At 35.8% G+C, this 22,332-nt stretch overlaps 1 protein-coding gene across 1 annotated transcript in view; it reads right to left on the reverse strand.

Annotated features, from left to right (window-relative positions):
- SRBD1 (S1 RNA binding domain 1) overlaps positions 1-22,332 on the reverse strand; it is a gene marked incomplete at its 3' end in the record, with an annotated part of 172,066 nt that overhangs the window by 128,043 nt on the left and 21,691 nt on the right. The window contains exons 5-12 of the mRNA XM_084235269.1: positions 18,464-18,630; positions 14,598-14,715; positions 13,149-13,287; positions 9,855-9,951; positions 8,430-8,565; positions 6,708-6,811; positions 5,218-5,325; positions 1,272-1,429 (exon numbers count right to left, since the gene is read on the reverse strand). Coding sequence (XP_084091395.1) covers positions 1,272-1,429; positions 5,218-5,325; positions 6,708-6,811; positions 8,430-8,565; positions 9,855-9,951; positions 13,149-13,287; positions 14,598-14,715; positions 18,464-18,630 — 1,027 coding nt within the window. The remainder of the gene's footprint in view (positions 1-1,271; positions 1,430-5,217; positions 5,326-6,707; positions 6,812-8,429; positions 8,566-9,854; positions 9,952-13,148; positions 13,288-14,597; positions 14,716-18,463; positions 18,631-22,332) is intronic.

Genomic DNA, 22,332 nt, shown 5'->3' on the forward strand with positions numbered 1-22,332 from the left:
GGCAGAGGAGCTAAAAAGAAACTTCTCTGAAGAGGAAATGCAAATGGCCAACAGACATATGAAAAAATGTTCAACATCACTTGTCATCAGGGAAATGCAAATCAAAACTACCATGAGATACCATCTTACACCAGTGAGAATGGCACATATTAAAAAAACTAGCAACAACAAATGTCGGCGAGGTTGTGGAGAAAAAGGAACTCTCCTGCACTGTTGGTGGGAATGCAAACTGGTCCAACCACTATGGAGAGCTGTGTGGAGATTTCTGGACCTACTAAACATAGAGCTTCCATATGATCCAGCAATTCCACTCCTAGGTATTTACCCAAAGGACACAGAAACATCAATTCCAAAGAACACCTGCACCCCTATGTTTATAGCAGCACTGTTTACAATAGCTAAGCTTTGGAAACAGCCCAAATGCCCAAAAATAGATGACTGGATCAAGAAGATGTGGTACATATATACCATGGAATATTACTCAGCATTCAAAAAAGATAAACACATGCAATTTGCAGCAACATGGATGGCGCTGGAAGGGATCATGCTCAGCGAAATAAGCCAGAAAGAAAAAGAAAAATACCGGATGGTCTCACTCATAGCAGGAATCTAGAAAACTTAAATAAGGGATCAGGAAAATGAATAACTATAAGAAAGTGAAAATCAAAATCAACAAAAAATTATGAACCAGAGACACTTTTTGGGGGGTGGGGGCCAGGAGGGGAGGGAGTGGGGTCAGAATGGGGCATGTGCAGTTGTATGGGGGAATATAAAAATAAAATTTATTATTTAAAAAAAAAAATTTTGCTGGAAAGCAATTTGGCAATATGTATCAAAACTCTCTAAAATATTATGTATTTATAAGGTATTTATTCACATTTATTAAATATATGCCTTTAAAAAAAATAAAAAAAATTTAAAAAGCAATTTTTACTCAAAAAATAAAATAGATGCAGAATTAAAATGTGTGCTATATAAATACACAATAAATAGAATATGGGGATAGTTATTAAAGACTGAGGCTAATTAAGCTTCAACATGTTTTATGACATAGGAGAAGACAAAAATGATGGTAATATGTTGAACATACTACCTCCATAAAGAGGTCAAATATAAGGTTTGATTCTCTGGCTTCCATATCCCTGTATATGAGAAAGCCATTTTCTAAGACTTGGAAATTAACATTATTTCCAAATCCTCATGAAACAGATAAAATGAAACATATGACCAATCAAAAAACTTTTATATGAAAAGCTGAAAGATATGCTTACTGGTAGGAGAAATTATAGCTAGTTTGCAACCATGTTTGTAACCAGGATCTACTCCCATCAAAGTGCGTCCTGGAACAGGGCTTGTTAAAAGGAGCTGACGGAGGTTCCTTCCAAACATCATTACTGATTCCTTCTCTGCATCTGACGTTAGTTTGGCTCTTTACAACAGAAAAAGAAAAAAGCATTTAGCTTCCCATCCACCCAAACATTCTCCCAGGAAAGAACAAAATTCATTTTATAGTTATTCCTAACAGTATTTATCAAAACAAACAACTTAAGAGAAAAAAACATCATATACAAAATACTGTTTGCTAACTGCAGTAACGACTCTATAAACAATTCCCAAGCAAATTTGATTGTCATTCCTATATTCCTGTTCTATATGTTCTCCTTTATATACTAAGTCTGTATATAAATATCTGTGTATATGAAAGAGAAAGTATATCAAAATCTGGATATCACACGAGATGCCAAATTTCCATTTTAATAGATTAGCTCATTAAAGAGATAAATACAAATTTAGAGATAAACTATGAAATCATAAGTCTCCTCCATCAACACTTCATCTTTACATGTCTCAATGACATCTTTTTACTCATCCCCATTCCATACATCTACTCTTTTGTCATTCTCATAGTGATGAGACATGGCTACAGATACTAATAACCAGTCCAGAACCATGCCATATATAAATAACTTCCCAGTTTTATCTAGATAAGTTATTAATATTCTAAGTTATAATTCTTTTTCTAGGGGCAAAAAAATTGCCTATAATGGACTTGAGGATATTTGGGATGGAGTTTTACATCATCCATTTACTTAATGAAAGTTCTTAACATTATTTTCCAAAATTCATAAGAATTTATTAAACGTGTATCTTCTCCATTAGAACAGATTACAAGAAAACTGAGAGTACAAAAGCAATTTGAAGCACATTCCCTATCAGTGTTGAAGTAGACACGTCTACATATTTGAAGGCACATAGAGCTTACTAAGGTTTGCTTTTCCGGCTTACTTCACTTTCTTAAGGCTTTTCCCCCATCATCTATAACATTTCACTGTAATTCGCCCCGTATTTAGTCAAGCAATATGAAAAGTACCATTATAGGTATTTCTAAATATTCTCTTAAAACTTTCTTTAAACTTTATTGAGTGAGCATTAGTTCTTATTCTCATATAAGGTACCATGAGAGGTGGGAGAAATACAGTCGAAATGATGAGATCCTGCCTTGACTATCACTGTCTAGTGGAAGTAACAAAAATAAACAGATAAGAATGAGACAATGAGAAGTGCTATGCTAATGGGAACATATGGAGAGAGAGACAGATTCGGAAAACATCCTAAAAGGAGATCAAGAAAGATAAGTAATAGAGTTAAGCAAACAAATAGAGGAAGTGGAGACAATACTCTATGCAACTGAAGCAGCATAAATAAAGGGTTGTGGCTCATTATAGGAAAAGCAAGTGATTTCATATGCTAAGCTAAAAAGAAATATCAAAACATAAGGCTATACAGGCAAGAAAAAAACAGATCACAATGGGTTAGGCATGTTTTTCTAAAAAGCTTGGATTTTATCCCGGAGACAAAGAACACTCCCAGAATGATTTTAAGTAGGAAAACATAAAATAATTAGACGGAAATTTTAGAATCACAATGTGGAATATGTATTAGAAAATACAAGACAGAGATTATAACCCTAGCATAATAACACAGACAAGAAATGATGTCTTAAGCTAAGACAGTAATCAAAGATACAAAAAGAGGCAAAATTCAAGACAGAAGAAAGGGTGGTAAAATAGACAGCAATTGGTAACTGACAATGTAGGAGTCATGAAAATGTTAGGTGTAAAAATGACATGAAGGATCAGGAAGTTATAGAAATAAAAGATGTAGAGTAGACTATGTATCATATGTAGTCAACTAAATAAAATGGCTGAAAATAATATAGTCAACATGATCTCTTTCAATATACAAATAAAAGTGGAGAAAAGTCTGGTTAACAATGGTTATCTCTAGGTAGTAAAATTATGTGATTTTTCTTTGAATTATACTAATTCATTCAGTTTTTCTACATTGGACAAATTTCTTTATAATTGGCAGAATTAAAGTAATTTTCTTTTAAAAAATTCAGTTGGGAGTTTTCCCCCTCAACTGCTGTTCAGGTAATTACAAGCATTTCTATCAAGAGACACATCTGCAGACAATGTCTGCAAACCAACTTAAAGAGTGTAATAAGATATATTTTTTTAACCACAGGCATTTTAGAAAAAGAGAAAGAGAGTCATCTTACTTGCCCACTGTTAATGGAAGTCAGAGCCAGATTATATATTAACCAATCCCACACCAAACTGCTTACATTAAATCTCAATGAAATTATTCCATAAGCAGTGAAGTTACTCAAATCAAATATATGCAAATTATCAAAAAAGCCAAAGGATATTATATGCAACATGAGAAAGCAAAATAAGGAAAAAATATACAAAAGGAAATTAAATTTTACTAATTTTCTTTTTTTTCATTCATTAAGAATTCCATTTTTAAAATTTTATGCCCCAGCACTTAGGCAAAATATGCTGCTTCATACAGACCTGAAATGAAGTAGGATTCGAAAAGAAAACTGTATTTTTGAAGGACACCCCAACTAAAAGGAACGAATCATGAGAATAAATGAGCCTGGTAAAAAAAAACTGGACAAAGTAGTTGTAGGTCCTTTTTAATAGTACCTTCTCACTCCCTACTCTAAGAACCTCTGAAGGCAACAGCCAAGTCCAGTAAAGGAAAAAACATGCAAACATTATATAGGCTGCAATAAATTCCAGTGAGATTGAAGAGATGACGAGAAATGTAAGGTTCCTAGACAACCTTTACAGAAACGTATAAATAAGTGAGAATGAAGAAAATCTATAGCATATAGGAAGGAATATTGTATTGAGAGAAAAGCTGGTTTCCAAAGATTGGCTAGAAGGTCAAGACTAGAGAAGTAGAATATAGATTTTTGACTCCCTACATTTCTTTTATTTCCATTTCCTCCCCTAAAAACCATCTACACCTCACCTCTTGCAGTTCATCATCTTTGTAACTCTTTGTGCAGCTAGTCCATTTAGATGAACACTTTAATAATCACCTAATATTTGCTCATCGTTGAGAATAATTACTCATTCAAATGACTTCCAGCTAAAAATCATATATATTAGTTTTCTCTCTTCATAGTTAAAAATTCATCATGTGCTCCACCAATTTCCTTATGCTTTTTTTTTGGCTCTCTTACCTCAAAAAACTGCCTCCAACTAGGTTCTCCATTAACTTCTCGGTTTGTTTCTCCCAAGCCAAATTTCTAATCAATAAAAGCCATTTGCTTTTATTGTCAAACTATTTGGTTGCCAAACTGAAAGACTGTATTGTAGAACTGGAAGGGGGAGAATTTAAGTAGTCGAGATTTTAAAAATACATTGAAATGGGACCTCCCCGGTGGCGCAGCGGTTGAGCGTTGGGTTGCGAAGCTGCCCGCGGCCTCTGCGGCGCCGGTTCCATCCCCGGCTGCTCCCCGGCCACGGGAGGAGGGTCCCACATGGCGCGCAGACCTCTCCTGCCGCCCGTTGCTCCCCTCAGCAGTGTACTTCAGTCCTTCTGCCTGCTCTGCTCCTCGCTCTGGCTCTGGTGAATTCTCTCACCCTCCCGCTCTTCTGACTGTACCCAGTGCATGTATAAACAAAAAAACCCAAACAAACAAATAAAAAAAAAAAAAAAAACATGCCTCTATAAAAAAAAAAAATACATTGAAATGAAGAGATTTGTTTTGTGAGCTAGGCTTAAAGACTGTGATTCTAACTCAGTTCTTTGGATAGGTTAAAGAATCAACAAGTATTTACTACATGCTTTAGTGTGTTTATTGCCATACATAATAATAAGCAATACACATAGTTCAATAAGACAAAATACACATACCTGAACTCTCTACAAAGGAGAGGATAAATAAGTCGTTTAAAGGAATCATCCAGGGAGCTGTGCAAGATCTTCATTAACTCTGGCCTTGCAAAGCCACGTGGTCTCCACCTGCAAAAACGAAAAGCCACACTGAAACTGATATAACGAGGAGACAATGAAAGAACTCCTGGAAGTTGGGACTAGGAAGTAGAAGAGAAAAGGGAGAAAAAACCTTATTGAAACCAAAGTAATATAATCTGTGAAGACTGTGATGTCTGGAAATTATTACTATGTCATCTGGAGTTCTTACATTTAAAACTTGGTAACCATGGTAATAGATAAAACATAAGGGAGGAAAAAACTTTCTATTCTGGGAATAGTCTCCAAAGCATCGTTAATAACGGTCAATATCTTAAGATAAACAAAGAAAATTATCAAAAACTACTAAAACACTGCTTGACTTAACTGAGTCTCTTAAAATTCATGTTGAAGTTCTAGCGCCCAGTGTGATGGTATTTAGAGGGGGCCTTCAGGATACTATTATGTTTAGGTGAGGTGATGAGAGTAGAGTCCTTGGGAAGGGATTAGTGCCCTTAAAAGGAAAGCTATTGCAGAATTATATAGAAAAACACAAATCTCCCTCTTTCATTCTCTCTTCTCTTCTCCCTCCCTTCACTCCCAAGTGAGGACTCAGCAAGAATGATGTCTACAAGCCCAGAAGAAAGCCCCCACCAGGACCAGAATTAGCCTGCACCCTGGTCTCAGATAGCTCAACCTCCAAAACTATATTGTTTAAACCACCACCAAAAAGATACGTTCTCCCCCACTTTTCTAATCATAAAGCTTTCATGTCCCCACACTTAAGAGAGAAATGGATACAGGCAATAATCCCACTTAAAGCTACCATATGAAGAAAGCAACATTTCATTATAGTATTTTCTCAAAGTGATAGGACAGGCAGTTGGGGGCAGAATAATTTACTTTACAGGCCTGTCCCAAGCACTGGCATTAAAAGCCAGTTTTTTAAAAAGGCCAGCAGCCAGTCCCAATCATTTGCTTGACAAACCCAAACACATCCCCAAATTTTCTCAAACATCCTCATCTAGGGTGGGAATGGGAAGCACGATTGTTGCCAACAAAGGCCACTGGGTTCTGACATTTTGTGATGAAGATTGTCACAGAGCAGGCTGTGTGCTGCCATCTAAGAGGCTTAATCAGCTCCTGTAACTGTCCCACATTAGAAGGTAGGGTCAAAGGTGTTAAATCAGCTGTTTCAGAAAAAGTCAAGTTCATCTCTCCAGAAACAATCATTGTTAAAAATTCTCTTGTGCCTTTCTGGATATTTTCTAGTTTAACATAATACATATACTATTTCGTTAATGTGAAAAAGACACTGCATTCATTGCCAGTTTGTTTTTAACATAGTTTATATCTTTCCATCTCTCTAGATACTCAATAAGGTATTTTAGAAACAAAAGATAGGAAAATCAGCAAAAAATCTATAAACAGACCTGTTTTGGATGCACCACGTACAGAATTCATTCTTTATTCCATCAGAAATGTTAACCTTGACTGTCAGTATCTTCAAATTTTCTCCACGATTAATTGCCAGAATCTAAAGGCAAACATATATAAAAAAGACTGATGATTTGAAAAATAAATGATCAATTTAACCAATCAGCATTTGTGAAACAAATTAGGTAGTTCCAGGATAACATTGTATCAATTTTGTATTCATTTATTTACCAAGAATTACTCTAAAATAATCATTTCTTTTAACTTTCTTCAAATTTTTAAAAATAAAATACAGATACAAATCCTATTACATTTATAGGGAAAGACTTTGGTTATTTAAAATCTCATTTCAAAATCTATTAATTGAAAATGTTTGATGATCTTCAGTTTGAAGACATATTAGTGGGGGGAAATGCTAAGATAAATACAAGCATACAAAATCCGACATGAATACTTAAACAACTACTATTACCATTTATTGAGCACTTACAAACTGTCAGGCTCATCTAAGCACTTTTAATACATTATTTCATTTACTCTTCAGAACAACCAATGCAGTATGCATTATCATCCTCATTTTATAGAATTTTCCTAAGACTAATTTTTCCCAAATCAGAAAGCTAGCAAGTAGAAAAAGGAGAAATTAAACTCAGTTCAACCTGTCACAATCTTAATTAATATATTAAAAGTGTTTTAAACACGTCTTAAAGAAGAACAAATCATCCTTAAGCAAGCAGAAGGGAGGAAATAAAAGGATAATTAATAAAGAATGGAAAACCAATAGAGAATATTGACAAAACCAGAAGTTGGCTCTTGGAAAATATCAACAAAACTGAGGCACCATTTACAAGATTGATTAAAAAAAAAGGAAACATTCCCAAAACTGAATCATGAATGGAAAGCGAGGTCATTACTATACCTTATAGAAGTAAAAAGGATCAAAAGTAAGAATTACAACTAACTCCAAGCAGGATAAATTCAAAGAGATCCACAGTGAGACACATTATAAACAAACTACCAAAAGCCAAAGACAAAGAATCTTGAATGACTAAGAGAAATAATTTATCATCTGCAAGGCCTCATTAAGATTAAAAGTTGAGTCCACACAAAAACCATGGAGGCCAGAAGACAGGTGGACGATACTTCATTTAACAAGAAAATATCAGATGGTTTCACCTATAACAGGAATACAGGGGAACCAAAGAAGACATCAGTATTAAAAAAAAAAAAAAACACCTTTTTTTTCCTTTATGACTAAAAAGACACATTCTACAATGTAGGCACAGCTTATGACTACAATTTGGAAAAAAAATAGTAAATTGAAAAATGAAATTTAAAAACTGAGAAACAATGACTATGATTATACAACTTTATTCTAAATCAAATTATCTCTACCTTGCATTTCACATGGAAAAGATCCAGAATTGAACTGAAATTTAAGTATACTGGGAAGCATTCTACTAAGAAAGATCATTGAAAAGCAAGATATCTGAGGTATTATATTGTCAGCAGTGCTAATAATTCTTAGTGTCACTAACTTCTCTGGGTCTTGAGTTCCCCATTTGTAAATTAGAGAGGATATGATTAATAAGCACTTATATAAAGAAAATATCTGACTTAACACTCCTTGGTTCCTCAGTAAGGAAAGGAAAGCAGTAGGTTAATCCAAAGTAGTAGTATTACTATTATCAACATACATTAGCTGTTCCTTTACTTACCTGATGATGTTGGATGTTTCTTATATTGCAAGAAAAATTCTGGTAGAGCTGAAACTTATCAACATCTTTCTCATTTACTTTTTTTGAAGACACTTTTGCCAGAGATGACTGGATACAAATATATCTATTTTGGCACCTGTTTAAATACACAAATATTCAAAAAATACAAGTAGTTATTAATATGTGCCTTAGCAAAAAAAATTATATGAAAATAAAATTAGTAAAAAACCTAAGCCATAGGCAAATGAGATTTTTTTTAAAATGATGCCCAACTATAAAAATATTATTGATGATGAAAAAAGAATTCTTTGCCTATTCATACCAGTATAGGTCCTAAGATACGTTCATGTATCAACTCTATCCTCCTATAAAATGCCTAAATGAATTCAGATACCATCTGCAGTTAGGCAAGAAACCAAAACTATCTATAAGAATCAGACCAATAACTCTGGTCTGGACATCATCCTTCTTTAGCCACTGAGTTAAGCAGTCAGAGCCATCAAAGCCAAAAAAGAAGGGAAATAAGGGCATGAATCAGGGCAGTTTCCAATGACCATTATAAATTGAACCGACTTTCAGCAGTACAATTACTTTTAAAAACCTGAGCAATTCTCCTTCAACTTATTCCTGGTAGAGACACTGAGAAAATAGATAAGTTTTCTCCATTTATTATCAAAATCCCCAAGAAGGAACAGTAGTGAGCTGGTTCATCTCTGCCCTTCCTCTCTTCTGCACCGCTCACACAGTGAGATGTGGAAGGAGAGGAAAAACAGAGGTCTGGCAAAGCCCTGTCTTATCTTAGTACATAGCAGAAAAGGAGAAAAAAGGATATATAAAAATAGGGCTTTAACTACTCTTTTTCTAAGGAAGCATAAAACCCATAAGCACAAGTAGGGTCTTCTAGGTCAAAGGGTTTTTAATCTCTTAATAATAGGGGCCATGACATCAAGGATAAGGTGCTCTATCAGTTTAATTCATTTTGAAGTCAGCATTTTACAATGCCTAGAACTAAATATTCTCAAGTTAACCCATCATTAGTGAATACCAGATATGAAATACTATAAAATTAAATAAACGTATCATAATATGTTTAAAGACAATGCCATCCCCTCTAAATGAGTATGAATCTCCAACATACTACGTAATGCTGTGATATTTAAGCTGTGTTCCTCAGAGCCTTTCACTGAAGTTCTTCAGTGTAAGGAGGATGAACAGCAGAGTTCCAGGGTCCCTGCCCAAAATTCAATTAAAGAACCTTACTTTTATCTGTTTTACATATTAGGTACTCCGTTGTTTGAACAAAGAGTTTTGCTATTAAAAAAAAAAGTCTGAAAATAAAGTTTTTAATGAACACTGTGTTAGCAATAACCATGTGACCCTTAACAGTAGGAATCCACAAAGCAAAAAAATCTATGAGTTACTCACAATTTCCTAATGAAGTCAAGCGTGTCTTTGTCTTTAGCAACCATGTCTGCTAAAATATGCTGCACTCCTGTTTCAATATCCTGGAGCACTGAAAGTCCTTTAGAAGCAAGAGGAAAAACAAAAGCAAGAGCTACTGATTGGTTTTTAAGTCTATAATATAGAAACCACAAAAAAAATTATTCCAGTCAAAATAAAACCTTAAATTGATAATTAAGACAGAAAAGTATCATAGCAGTTGACTACCTTCCCTCTGTAATAAAACAAGTCTCAAAAGCAAACAGGCAAGCCATATAATCAGTGGAGAAAAATGAATCTCTGGAACTAGCTGGCTGATCTAATCCTGGTACTGCCTCCTACCAAATGTGTAGCACTAGACAAGATACTTGACCTTTCTGTGCCTCAGTTTCCTATAGAAATGAAGTGTTTATAACGACAGAATATTCAAGGGGAAATAAATATTAGTAGATCATAGCCCAAGATATACCATTTCATTCCAATGATAAAAATTACAAGTAATTTTACTAATACTTCTATTTTGGTTTATAAGACATTTACTCACATTTTCCATGACTCATTTAAATTTCTCAAATCTCATGAGCATGAAACAAGAACCATGATGGGTTATTCATTTTCATAGATGAACTGTCTACCAAGTATGTCAAGGTCTCTCTAAGTACTCTTGGTTTGCTAATTTATAGCAGTGACTTGTATATCAATGCCCCAAATATCATCTTATACACTGACAGAGATACACATGCATTGTTTTCTTTCTCTTGTCTTTATCGTTCTTTTTGTAATGAAGCTTTTTTTCCTTGCATTAAAGATTGACTAAAATAAGCCCTGGGTATCATAAGTGTTTTTTGGAGATTATAGTTTTAATAACTGATAGGTACAAAGAGAATAGGAGGAGTTATTTATCATGCAGTAATTAATAAAGAGAAAATGCCTTGTTGGGTTGTATTATTATAATTAATCTTAACTATTAAAGTCACTTAATTTCTTTAAGTTGAAAAAATCTGGCCATTAAAATAAATAGAAATTCTGCTAACATTTTAAGAGAATTTCCCTATCAAGGGACTTTAAGAATAAATTACCTTTGAGAGGTTGAAAATCATATAGAAAGAGGACTCAGAACAGTTGTGGCACACAGCAAGCATTCAGTAGATGTTTGCTCTTGAGTGAGCTATCTCCCTAGATCAGTCTTCTTTAAAAACAAAATCAATCATAGGGGCCTCCCTGGTGGCGCAAGGGATTAAGATGCAACTTATGAAGCTGTCTGCAGCCTCTGCAGCACGAGTTCGATCTCTGGCCAGCCAGGGGGGAATCCACACGGCACAGCAGACCTCTCCTGACTCGCCCTCTGCTCCCCTGAGCAGTGTACTTCGGTCAACTGCCTGTTCTGTTCCCCACTCTATCTGTGGTGAATCCTCGCACAACCCGCACCTCTGGCCTGTACCCCAGCTCTTGTATGCATAAATAAATAAATCTTTTTTTTTAAAAAAATCACTCACAATACACTAAATTCCTGGAGTCCCAAACAACATTATTACACAAAGTTTAATGAGAACATAAGAGCGACAAGTTAAGTAGTAAAGATGGAACCTAAAATAAAAACCATTAATGAGAGCAGAAAGAAGAAATTACAGATTTTGCTCCTATAGAAAGGGCCCTTGAAAAAACTTCATTTCAGGGAATACAATTTATAAACCTTATGTTCCCTCTATGGCTAACTTTAATGCTTGGCTATCTAGTCCCAGCTATTAATAAAATATTAAACGTTGCAACCATTTGAAAATCTAACTAAAAATATACATTAAAATATTAAACTTGAATTAACTCACTTCAACCCATCTCCAAATCAAAATAATATAATCTGCATTTCAAATTTCATTATCGCTCTTTTCAAAACAAATATTATGATGTATTTGTATATAAACACATTTTTACAAACATGCTAAATTTTTTTAAATCACAAATTCACATTTGCCAGACTATTTAAAACAAAAACAGTTTATGTATCCTATGCTTCTTTACAATTCAGCACAAAGTGGATTTTGTTATCAGAGACTGCCCCCTACAGACACTTCTGTCTCCTAACCCAAACAATCAATAGGTCAAAGGAAACTAGAATGAGGGTGGGGATCACCTCTTCTATCTCTCCATTCAATCCTATTAGAATCCTGAAAAAAGTCACTCTTACTCAAAAAGTTCTCTAAGTCCCACTTTGACAATAAAACCAATTATCTTGACAGGGATCATTTGTCACTTTCCTTAGAAACACTTCTCTTTTATGGCCTTGTTCCCTCATCTCTCTTTGACACAAAAAAGGGATAGGAAGAAACATGTGGAAGTAAACTTCAGTACAGGACAAACATTTAACTCCTGGAGAGAAGTGTGAGGGTAGAACTTCACTTTATACTTCATCGATGTCAGAACCATTGGTATTCTTTTTAAAAAGCAGATATGACTTTTATAATCAAATAAATTCTTAGATATAGAACAAAAATTTCATATGACAATATTGGAAAATCTTTATATTCCTGGATGTGAAGAGGTATCTTTAAAAAGAAAAAAAAAAGCAATTACCTTAAAAGATTAATAAGCTGAAAAGATTAATAAATTAAGTAGAATAAAACTAAAAAAACCTTCTATTTACCAAAAGAGAATACAGTGAAAACACAAGTTACAAACTGTGACAAAATATCTGGAACATAAATAAAACAGAGAGAATAAGAAATACTTATAAATTAAAAATAGATAAGTAGAAAAAAAGCAAAAGACTACTAGAACAAATACTTCATCAAAAGAGGAAAGCAGAATGGCTAAGCAGGAAGTATACTGGGTTTTGTTTAATTAGATGCAAATGACTGCATCATTTGTTATTTTCATGTTATAAAATTATTCTATATAGTTATTACTTAGTGGGATAATTTTTTTTCAAAGATTATTTATTTATTTATTTATTTATTTATTTATTTATACAAGCACTGGGTACAGTCAGAAGCGCGGGAGGGTGAGAGAATTCACCAGAGCCAGAACAGGGAGCAGAACAGGCAGACTGACGAAGTACACTGCTAAGGGGAGCAGTGGGCATGGCAAGAGAGGTTTGCGCGCCATGTGGGACCCTCGCGCAGTGGCCGGGGATCGAACCAGCGCTGCAGAGGCTGCAGGCAGCTTCGCAGCCTAGCACTCAACTGCTGCACCACCAGGGAGGCCCTTAGTGAGATAATTTTTATAAGTTTTCAAATTCCAAAAAAGAAAAACAGAGATGACCTCTCTAAGTAAAGCCAATACCTTTTACATTGGGTTTAATGTAAGACAGCAGATTGAGCTGCCCTGGATTCTCAAGCAGTGTCCTGGCAGCTCCTTCCAATCCCAATTGCTTTGCTCTCTGAGCTTTGGTGCCTTTGCTCCCAGTTTTATATGGCGCTGACTGAAAAAAAAAAAGTCAGAAAACATACACGTCATTGGGTTTTAAAAAGCAAACGCTAAAATTAGGACACAACAGTGAAGGACATGGTGAGGATGCTAAAGACATCCTTTTCTCAACCCTTTCTTCTCCCTTCTAACTAGTAACACTAGCTGTATGAAGGCGGTTACTCATCTGATTCTTCACAAGTACTTATATGCTTAAAAAAAGTAATCTGTGGGATTCATTCATCCTAAAATCTCAACGCCTAGAATGCAGGGACTCAAACTTCTCTTAAGCTCAAGCAAGAGCCTCTAAAAGCCCTCAACACAGTGCCTCTACTTCTTAGTTCATGTTGACTCCTCAACCTGCTGCCACCTAGTTCTCTACACACAGCCTTGCTGAAAGTGGTGTCACAGAGATTCAGTGATACCCAAACTACCAAACACACATTTCTAAATTCTTATCTTACCAAGCTTCCCGCTACTTTTATTTTTTAACTATGGGTTTTGGGTTTTTTTTTTTTTTTAAGATTTATTTATTTATTTATACAAGCACTGGGTACAGTCAGAAGCGCGGGAGGGTGAGAGAATTTACTAGAGCCAGAGCGGGGAACAGAACAGGCAGACTGATGAAATACACTGCTGAGGGGAGCAGTGGGCACAGCAGGAGAGGTCTGTCGCACCATGTGGGACCCTCGCCGGCGGCCGGGAATTGAACCAGTGCTGCAGAGGCTGCGGGCAGCTTCGCAGCCTATCGCTCAACCGCTGCGCCACCAAAGGAGGTCCTTTAATTATGGGTCATTGCCCCCTCCCAACTCTCTCCACTAATTTCCCATGCTGTCATCACCTGCTGATTCTCCACATGCTCTACAATTATTCTTCCATGTCTCTTTCTTATGCTCTCCCTGTCTCTGCCTACATTTCGAAATTGTTGGTTCTGACCTGCCTACCCCACAAATTCTCCTTGAGTGAAACCTTCAATTTTCATGTTTTAAATACCAATTACATGCTAAAGCAGCTCACACTTCGGCCTCCAGTTCATCACTCCCCCTTAAGCTGACACTTCTGTGATCTACTATCCTTTCCCCTAGCTTGACTGGGAATTCCTTGAACACGAGGACTATGCATCATTCATCTTTGCAAAGCCAAGTGCCTAGCACAAAAAAAGCACTTAATAGATGTCTATTGAATGAAGAATAAATAATTTGTTGAATTAAATAATGATGGCAGATGAATTTAGTTTTCTATTTCCAGGTCTTATTTAATTATAAAAAGACCCCATCAAATTATAATCAGGTATCACATTAAAAGATTAAAAAAATGGTTCCTTACCACATGTTCTAGTTCTTCAAAAGTTTTACAGTTCAGTAAGGCTTTTAACAAGCACTCAGACATCTTCCCCTCCTTCTTAATTTTCTGGATTGTACTATGAGCCTTCTTTGCAACAGCTCTGAAAATAAAATCTTTTTTAATATACAAGACTTATTTGTCAAAGTATCTTTTTGAAGCTACTTCAAACTTCCAGAAAAGTTACAGATGAAGTGAAAAGAACTATTTTCCCCCTTATTTGAGAATAAGTTGCTATCACTCCCAGATAATTTAATGTGCATTTTCTATTAAATAAAAATTTTCTTCTAATAACAATAGTCATCTAAATCAGATAATTAATACTGATATGCTACTATAATCTAATCCTCAAACATCATTTAGTTTTCACCACTGTTGCAATAATGTGACTTCAGTTAAGGGTCATGGGTTGCATGTAATTACCAGGTGTCTATAGTCTCTTTCAAGCTACAACAGTGTATTTCAGTCTCTACTTCATTTGCAAAGCTCTGATACTTTAGATTGTTACAGACTTGTTTTGTGCAGGATGCCTCCCTGCTTAGGTTTCTCTGATGTTGCCCACAATTTGGTTCAGATGATATATTGACAAGAATATCACAGAAATGATACTGTGTTCTTACTATAGCCAATAGGTGGCAAATTATTTTCACTTCCCCATTACCTCTTTTTTTTTTTTAAGATTTATTTATTTATTTACTTATACAAGCACTGAGTACAGTCAGAAGTGAGGGAGGGTGAGAGAATTCACCAGAGCCAGAGCGGGGAACAGAACAGGCAGACTGATGAAATACACTGCTGACGGGAGCAGTGGGCACAGCAGGAGAGGTCTGTCGCACCATGTGGGACCCTTGCCGGCAGGCGGGGATCGAACCAGGCAGGGATCGAACTGGCGCTGCAGAGGCTGCGGGCAGCTTTGCAGCCCAGCACTCAACCGCTGCGCCACCAGGGGAGGTCCTCCCCATTACCTCTTAAATTAAGGTAGTGCCTGTGGGTTTCTCCATGGTACAGATGCTCTTTATTGTTTGTAAAGAAGTATTTTGTGAATAGGTACTTTGGTTATCCCATTCCTCATTAAACTGTATTTGCTGACTTATTTATACCACTACAGACTCATAGTCCCTTCCCCTCCCTCCCCTCCCCTTCCCTTCTTTCTTTCTTTTTGTGGTTATAATCCTTTATTGTCATTTATTTTAATGTTCAAATTGTTTAGATTTGGCTCAGAAGTAACTCCTTGAAGGGGTTCAGAAGTAACCCCTTCAAGCTAGCTTCTGTGTCCTATTGACACGTCTCCATCATTCTTTGAGCACTTCTTCATTCTCTGGGACAAGATATTCCAGGCTCATCTTTTGTTCTCTCTATCCCAGCTCTTAAGTCAGGAGAATGATACTTAGAAACCAAGTTTTTAGGTGGTAGGTGTGCTCACTACTATTGGTTATCACTGCCATTACTCAGGTTGGGCAGACCTAGTACCTATAATTGGTTTCTAAATACCATTCCTATTAAAAACCAGTATTCCATGGAGAAAAGCTGATCAATGCAGAGAGACCAATGCCCAGATAGAGGCAAAGACAGGGGCAGGGGCAGGGATAGGGGCAGGGGCAGGGCAGAGCTGTTCCACCATTCCACAATGATGCTTCACTGTGAATATGCAATCCTACCGTTATATTAAATGCCTCTCATCCTAATTAATTATCTGTTCCTATTTATAGAATCTGCCTAATAAATGTGTCTGAAATAATAGAGATGATAAAACAAATTGTCAAAATTCATTGATGGAAAAGAAAAATCATCTTATAAAAAATAAACTAAAAGTGAAATATTGTAACTTAAAGAGGAAGGCTATACAGTCCTTTTATTAAAAAACTTTAATGCATTTTTTAGTCCTGGTAGCCCCATAGAGTTTTCAGGGGCTGATGCCTACTGGAGTCCTTCTGACTCAAGGCCAATAATGTCCCATTAGCCTGCATATAAAGAAGAGGGGCATCTTTAGAGAAAATACAGGAAACTGTTCTTACTGCTCATAACCATACTGTTTAATTCACTTTTTTAATAGTGACCCTCTCTAAGAAATATATTTTATCTTGCAATCCAATATACACAAGCAAATATGAATTGAAACCATTGCATGAAACACTATTCACCATTACTATATAAATTACACTCTTATACACTCAATTCTCTATTTCAATTTAAAGTAGTAATAATCTACTACATTGGTTTCACTATTCACTTACGGATAACTATTAACAAATTAAAAACAAATGCTCTACTTGGAAAGAATGTCAACTTTAAGAGACAATACCTCAGTATCAAAAAGGAATCTCTCTATGATATAAAATGATATTTTAAGTCACAATGTCCCCAGTTACTTCAAGAAGTATTTCTCTGAAATTGGAACTCTTGCACACAAATTTTTTTATTAGAAAAATTAATAATGATGAAATAAGGACCCTACTTATACCCTATAAAACCAAACACAGTTAGAATCTTTAATACTTGAAAAAAAAAATTACTCTCCTTTGTGACACTTTCCCCAATTTCAGATCCCAAATCTCTCAGATTTTCTTTACTACCTTCAACCAGAAAGTTCACTTCAAAATTTGTAAACTGCTGGCTTTCCAAATGTGGTCTGTAGATGGTTTGTTTGGCCCAGAAATTTTTCACAAAAAATCCAGATTAACAGCTTCTTTTCAGGAATAGGAAGATACAGCCAGTGAGCAAACCACCCTGCGTGTCAGTAACCTGCTGGAGAGGCGCAGAGGCTGTTGCTCTTAGACAGGACTTGAGATCTCTAGTTTACATTCCCCTGCTACTTGACTGCTCTAGCCTAGACCTGGCAGATTTGTTCCTGAGACTACTTGATTAGCTGGTCATTTATACTTCTCTGTTGGTTAACCGATTTTGCCCCTCAATAAAATATAATTCTCCATATATTAGCATTTTACTCCTCCTAGCACTAAAGGAACTTCAACAAAAGGGGAGAAAAATTAGTAAGTTACAAGTTCCCACAAAATCAAAGGAAGCTTATTAGGCTTGTAAATATAATCCTCAGATTTTTTTTTTTTTATTTAGAATGGCCTGATAATAGGATTATATCCAATTTTAATTCTCCTTTTTATAGATCTGGAGCACACATATTAATAGCAAGACAGCTGGCATGTAGAAGACATGCAATAAATGCATGAATAGTGAAGAGTGAGGTTTCCATAAACTTTACTGAATAACATAGATGCTTATAGATTTAATGTATGTATTTCTGAGTTATTATGGTAAGTCCAGCAGCATACTTTTTTTTAAATAGGGCATTTCCTATTTAATAAGATATAACCATACAATACTTAATCCACTAATAATAAATCCCCATGTTCTTTAAAAGATTACAAAGTAAATATATATATATTCCCTACCAAATTCTATAGTTCTAGAGAACTTTCCACTTAGAGACTTTATAATATTAAAAGGACAGTTATATGCAAGCTGTTGAAGCTTTAGAATAAAATGTTTTGTTTTGAGTTTCCTACCAGCATTCCTAATTCTGCCATCATCAGCACAATCATTTCTAGAAGATGAGTCAAACTCTGAAGCACATGTGTTGACTACAAACCATCTTTTTGCTGATACACACGCCATTCATAAACACACCAGCAGAGGGACCCTGTACACTGCTAAATTAAAGGAGAGTTGACATCCTCTGTCAGAAGAGGTCTAGATCCAGGTTACAATAATTTAAGAAAACCAAATATTGAAACTATCAATATACATGGTCATTCACTTCCTCACTATCTTACCTCACTGTCTCACATACCCTCTTTCCACCTACACTTAGGATCCTCCCTTTCCAGATTTCTTACCGTAGTTCCTCTAGGGTTTGCCGAACTTCTCTCAAGGCATCAGCATCAAGGTTATTAATGAGTTCTTTTCGATAACGTATAATGAAGGGGATTGTGTTATCATCATTAAAGAGTCGAATGATGTTGGCACAAACCCAAAATTCAATATTAGTTCTCTCAGATAAAACCTGCAAATTAAGGATACAGAGTAATTTAAAATTCTGAAAATTAAGCATCTGTATTATAGAAAAAATATGGAAAATATGTTAAAAATATATCATAAAATTATATATAAAATATAGTATAAAATAATGTTCTCCAGTCACTTGAAAATGGCTTGTAGCTTTTTTAAAAAGAAAACTATATAAAATACATATATGTATTGATAATCATAAAAGAGTTATTTTACTAATTCAATAAAATCTAATTGAAGCCACTATATGTCATTCAAATTCCACAGGGTTCCATGAGATAGGCACTTTTTAACTCTCTCAGATTGGCAGCAATGATCAAGGAGTTGGCAACTCACTATGTTGGCATAAATGACAGGAAAAGGGACTTTCAATCATTGTTAGAAGAAAGTGCAATCATATAACTTCTAGAGGAAGAACAGTTTGGCAACATCCATCAAAATTTACAGTGTATAAAATCTTTGATCCAGCAATTCCACTCCTAGGTATCTATCCTGATATATTCATACCTCTGGGAAATGATATTACTTATAGTGAATTTTTTTTCTATGCTTCCAGCATAGTAACAGTCAGCAAAAACCTAAGTTTACAATGGGAAACTGGTAAATAACTTATGACATGCCCACAGAAAAGGGTACCATGCAACTACTAATATAAACTGATATGGAATGATTCACTAGAATTGGAAACATGACTTACTTCCAGGAAAGGTAATTGGTTGGCTCAGAGTTAAGGTAGGAAGAACCTTCTGTATCTTTTGAATTTTGTATCATGCACATTTAGGACATATTAAAAACAATTAATTTTAAAAAGCACAAGTCTATAGGTTTCTGCAAAATGTACATGTAAGTAGAAAAGTTTAGAGAAGTCAGCCTGGAAAGAAAAAGAATGAAATGTAGTTTCAGTAACTGTTTTCAACTGCTTAAGCAGATTTTTCAAAGTAAAACATGAAAGGCATGTTTCATTATTATTTCAGTCTACATGCCCAAGATCTGTCAAAAAGAGAAGGAAAAACACAGATATATTAAGGAATTATGATACTCAACTATCAAAATCATGTGAACACATATAATAGATTGAATTTCAAAACTACAGATGAAAAAAATGACTGAACTTCAGAGACTATGGAAAACACTCTCTTTTCTCTGGGCGTCTTAAATCCTGAGACTTGAGTCTTATCACCCTCCTGAGGGATTAATATCAATTTACTGGTAAGGATATCAACTTCACATCCTCAGGGTGAGCTCTGAATCATTTAGCCAGCTATCTGGGAAGATAATGGACACCTCAAACCTTGCATTTGCAGAGTGACCACCTCTCAAACTTATTCCTCCTCCAATTTTCCCTTTATTATGTGCATTCAGTCAGCAATTCAAGACAGATAACTCAAAGTCTTTTTAACTCTTTCATCTCTTTCAATTCTTATGTCTACTTTATTATTAAGAATAAACTCTAGTAGCAAAATATTTCTTGCCTGTTTTTTCTTCCCCAAACCCCAGTCTACCTCAAGTCTGGGTCACTTGCATAGCCTTTAACCATTCTTGTATTCACTCCAATCCCACGTATTTTAATCTCCATAAAGCAACAAGATCTGCTCAAAACACATACTAAATCATGTCTCTTAACTGGTCAAAACCTTTCAATGACTCCCATTGCATCTAGAATTTAAACTCTTGAGCATGTCTCTAAAGACATAATCCTCCCTTTCCAACCTCATCTTTTATCTAGTCTTCCCATTGTTAGAAGTCACCCTCAATGGTCTTTTTTTTTTTATCTCTAAGAGTTTTTTTTTTAATTTAAATTTGATTTTTATATTCCCCATACAATTACAACCCCCTTATTTTGACCCAAATCCCTCCTTTCCCTACCCCCCACCCCCCATAGAGTGTCTCTGGTTCATAATTGTTTGTTATTTTGATATTTTCTTTCTTACAGTTATTCTTTTTCCTGGGTCTTATTTCAATTCCTAGAATAAGTTCAGTTGCTTCCCTCTTCAGAGGCTTTCCTGAGGCTGCTCCCTCATTCAGAAATGCTCCTGCAGCTTGGTATCCTACCTGACCCCTACAAAGTCAAATTCATTAGCCTTTTCTCCTTCAAAACTATTCCTACTTCCTATTTCAGTCAAGATCATCTTCTACCACAAAAACCTTTAGGGATATTATACTCAATTCCCCAATGATACCTCCCCATTCTGTAGCAGCTATACGGATCAAAAGAACTTTATCTCAGGGCCTCCCCGGTGGCGCAGCAGTTGAGCGCTGGGTTGCGAAGCTGCCAGCAGTCTCTGCAGTGCCGGTCCGATCCCCGGCCACTGGGCGAGGGTCCCACATGGCGCACAGACCTCTCCTGCCACCCGCTGCTCCCCTCAGTAGTGTATCATCAGTCTGCCTGTTCTGTTCCCAGCTCTGGCTCTGGTGAATTCTCTCACCCTCCCACGCTTCTGACTGTACCCAGTGCTTATATAAATAAATAAATAAATCTTTAAAAAAAAAAAAAAAGGAACTTTATTTCAATTTCAGCTCCACATTTTGTTCAAGTATCCAGCTGTTTTACAACAACCAGAGAGATTAGTCTAGTTAACATGAAGCTCAAGATTTGGGCTGGATCTCTGGATACAGGATACAGGCATAATTTCATCCTCTAGAGAAATAAGGTTTGCACTTGTAGAATTTTAAAGCTAAGTTAGAATGACAGTGCTAAGAGAATCATAAATCATTTCAGTGCCCTGACTAAACTTTCCTATTATGTACATCAATGAATCTCCTTCATTGTTCAAGACCATTCAAGATAGGTTTTCTCTTCATGAACCAAATACATTCTAATTAATGTCCTGGGTATCACTGTGTTCTCTATCATACCCATCTAATCTGTCACCATGGCAGCAAACTGAACTTTTAAAACATCTGATCCTCCCTTCCCTTTCTGCTATTATCATCTTTTATCTGAACCACAGAGCAGTTCTTTTGTTCTTTATGAGTTCCACCCAATCTCTCTTCATCACTACTGATTATAATTTTAAAATACAGATAAAATAAATCCCTTATTTTTTCTCTTGTACTTTTGAACAAAAACTCCAATGACTCTTATAGATACTGGTAAAAGTCCAACCACTGTCACATAGTTTCAGAATCCCTTACCAAGCTTGGTCACAAACTTCCTGTCCTCAAGGGGTTAGTAATTAAGAAGTGACAATAGGGCCTTCCTGGTGGCTCAGGCGGTTGAGCGCAGCACTATGAAGCTGTCTACAGCCTCTGCAGTGCCGGTTCAATGCCCGCCACCCTGGGAGCAACCCACATGGCGAGCAGACCTCTCCAGTCTCGCCCGCTGCTCCCCTCAGCAGTGTATTTCGTCAGTCTGCCTGTTCTGTTCCCCACTCTGTCTCTGGTGAATCCTCTCACCCTCCTGTGCATCTGGTCTGTACCCGGGTTCTTGTACAAATAAATAAATCTTAAAAAAAAAAAAAAAGGGACAATAAAACCATTACTGCAAAAAAAAAAAAAAAGTATGTGCAAGACAATAGGAGGTGTAATGTTTTCAGAGAAGTGGAAGATCTTCCTGGGGTAATCAAGGAAGGCTTACTGCAGAGGTAGCACTTCAGCAGGGCTTTGAAAAATAGGCCTGTTTCTGAAAGACAAATTTTACATGATTTTGGAAGAGACAACTGTGAGAGCAATCCATAGTAGGGTTGCTCTACTCAGT

Source organism: Talpa europaea (genome assembly GCF_964194135.1).
Source record: "Talpa europaea genome assembly, chromosome: 6".
Taxonomy (NCBI): domain Eukaryota; kingdom Metazoa; phylum Chordata; class Mammalia; order Eulipotyphla; family Talpidae; genus Talpa; species Talpa europaea.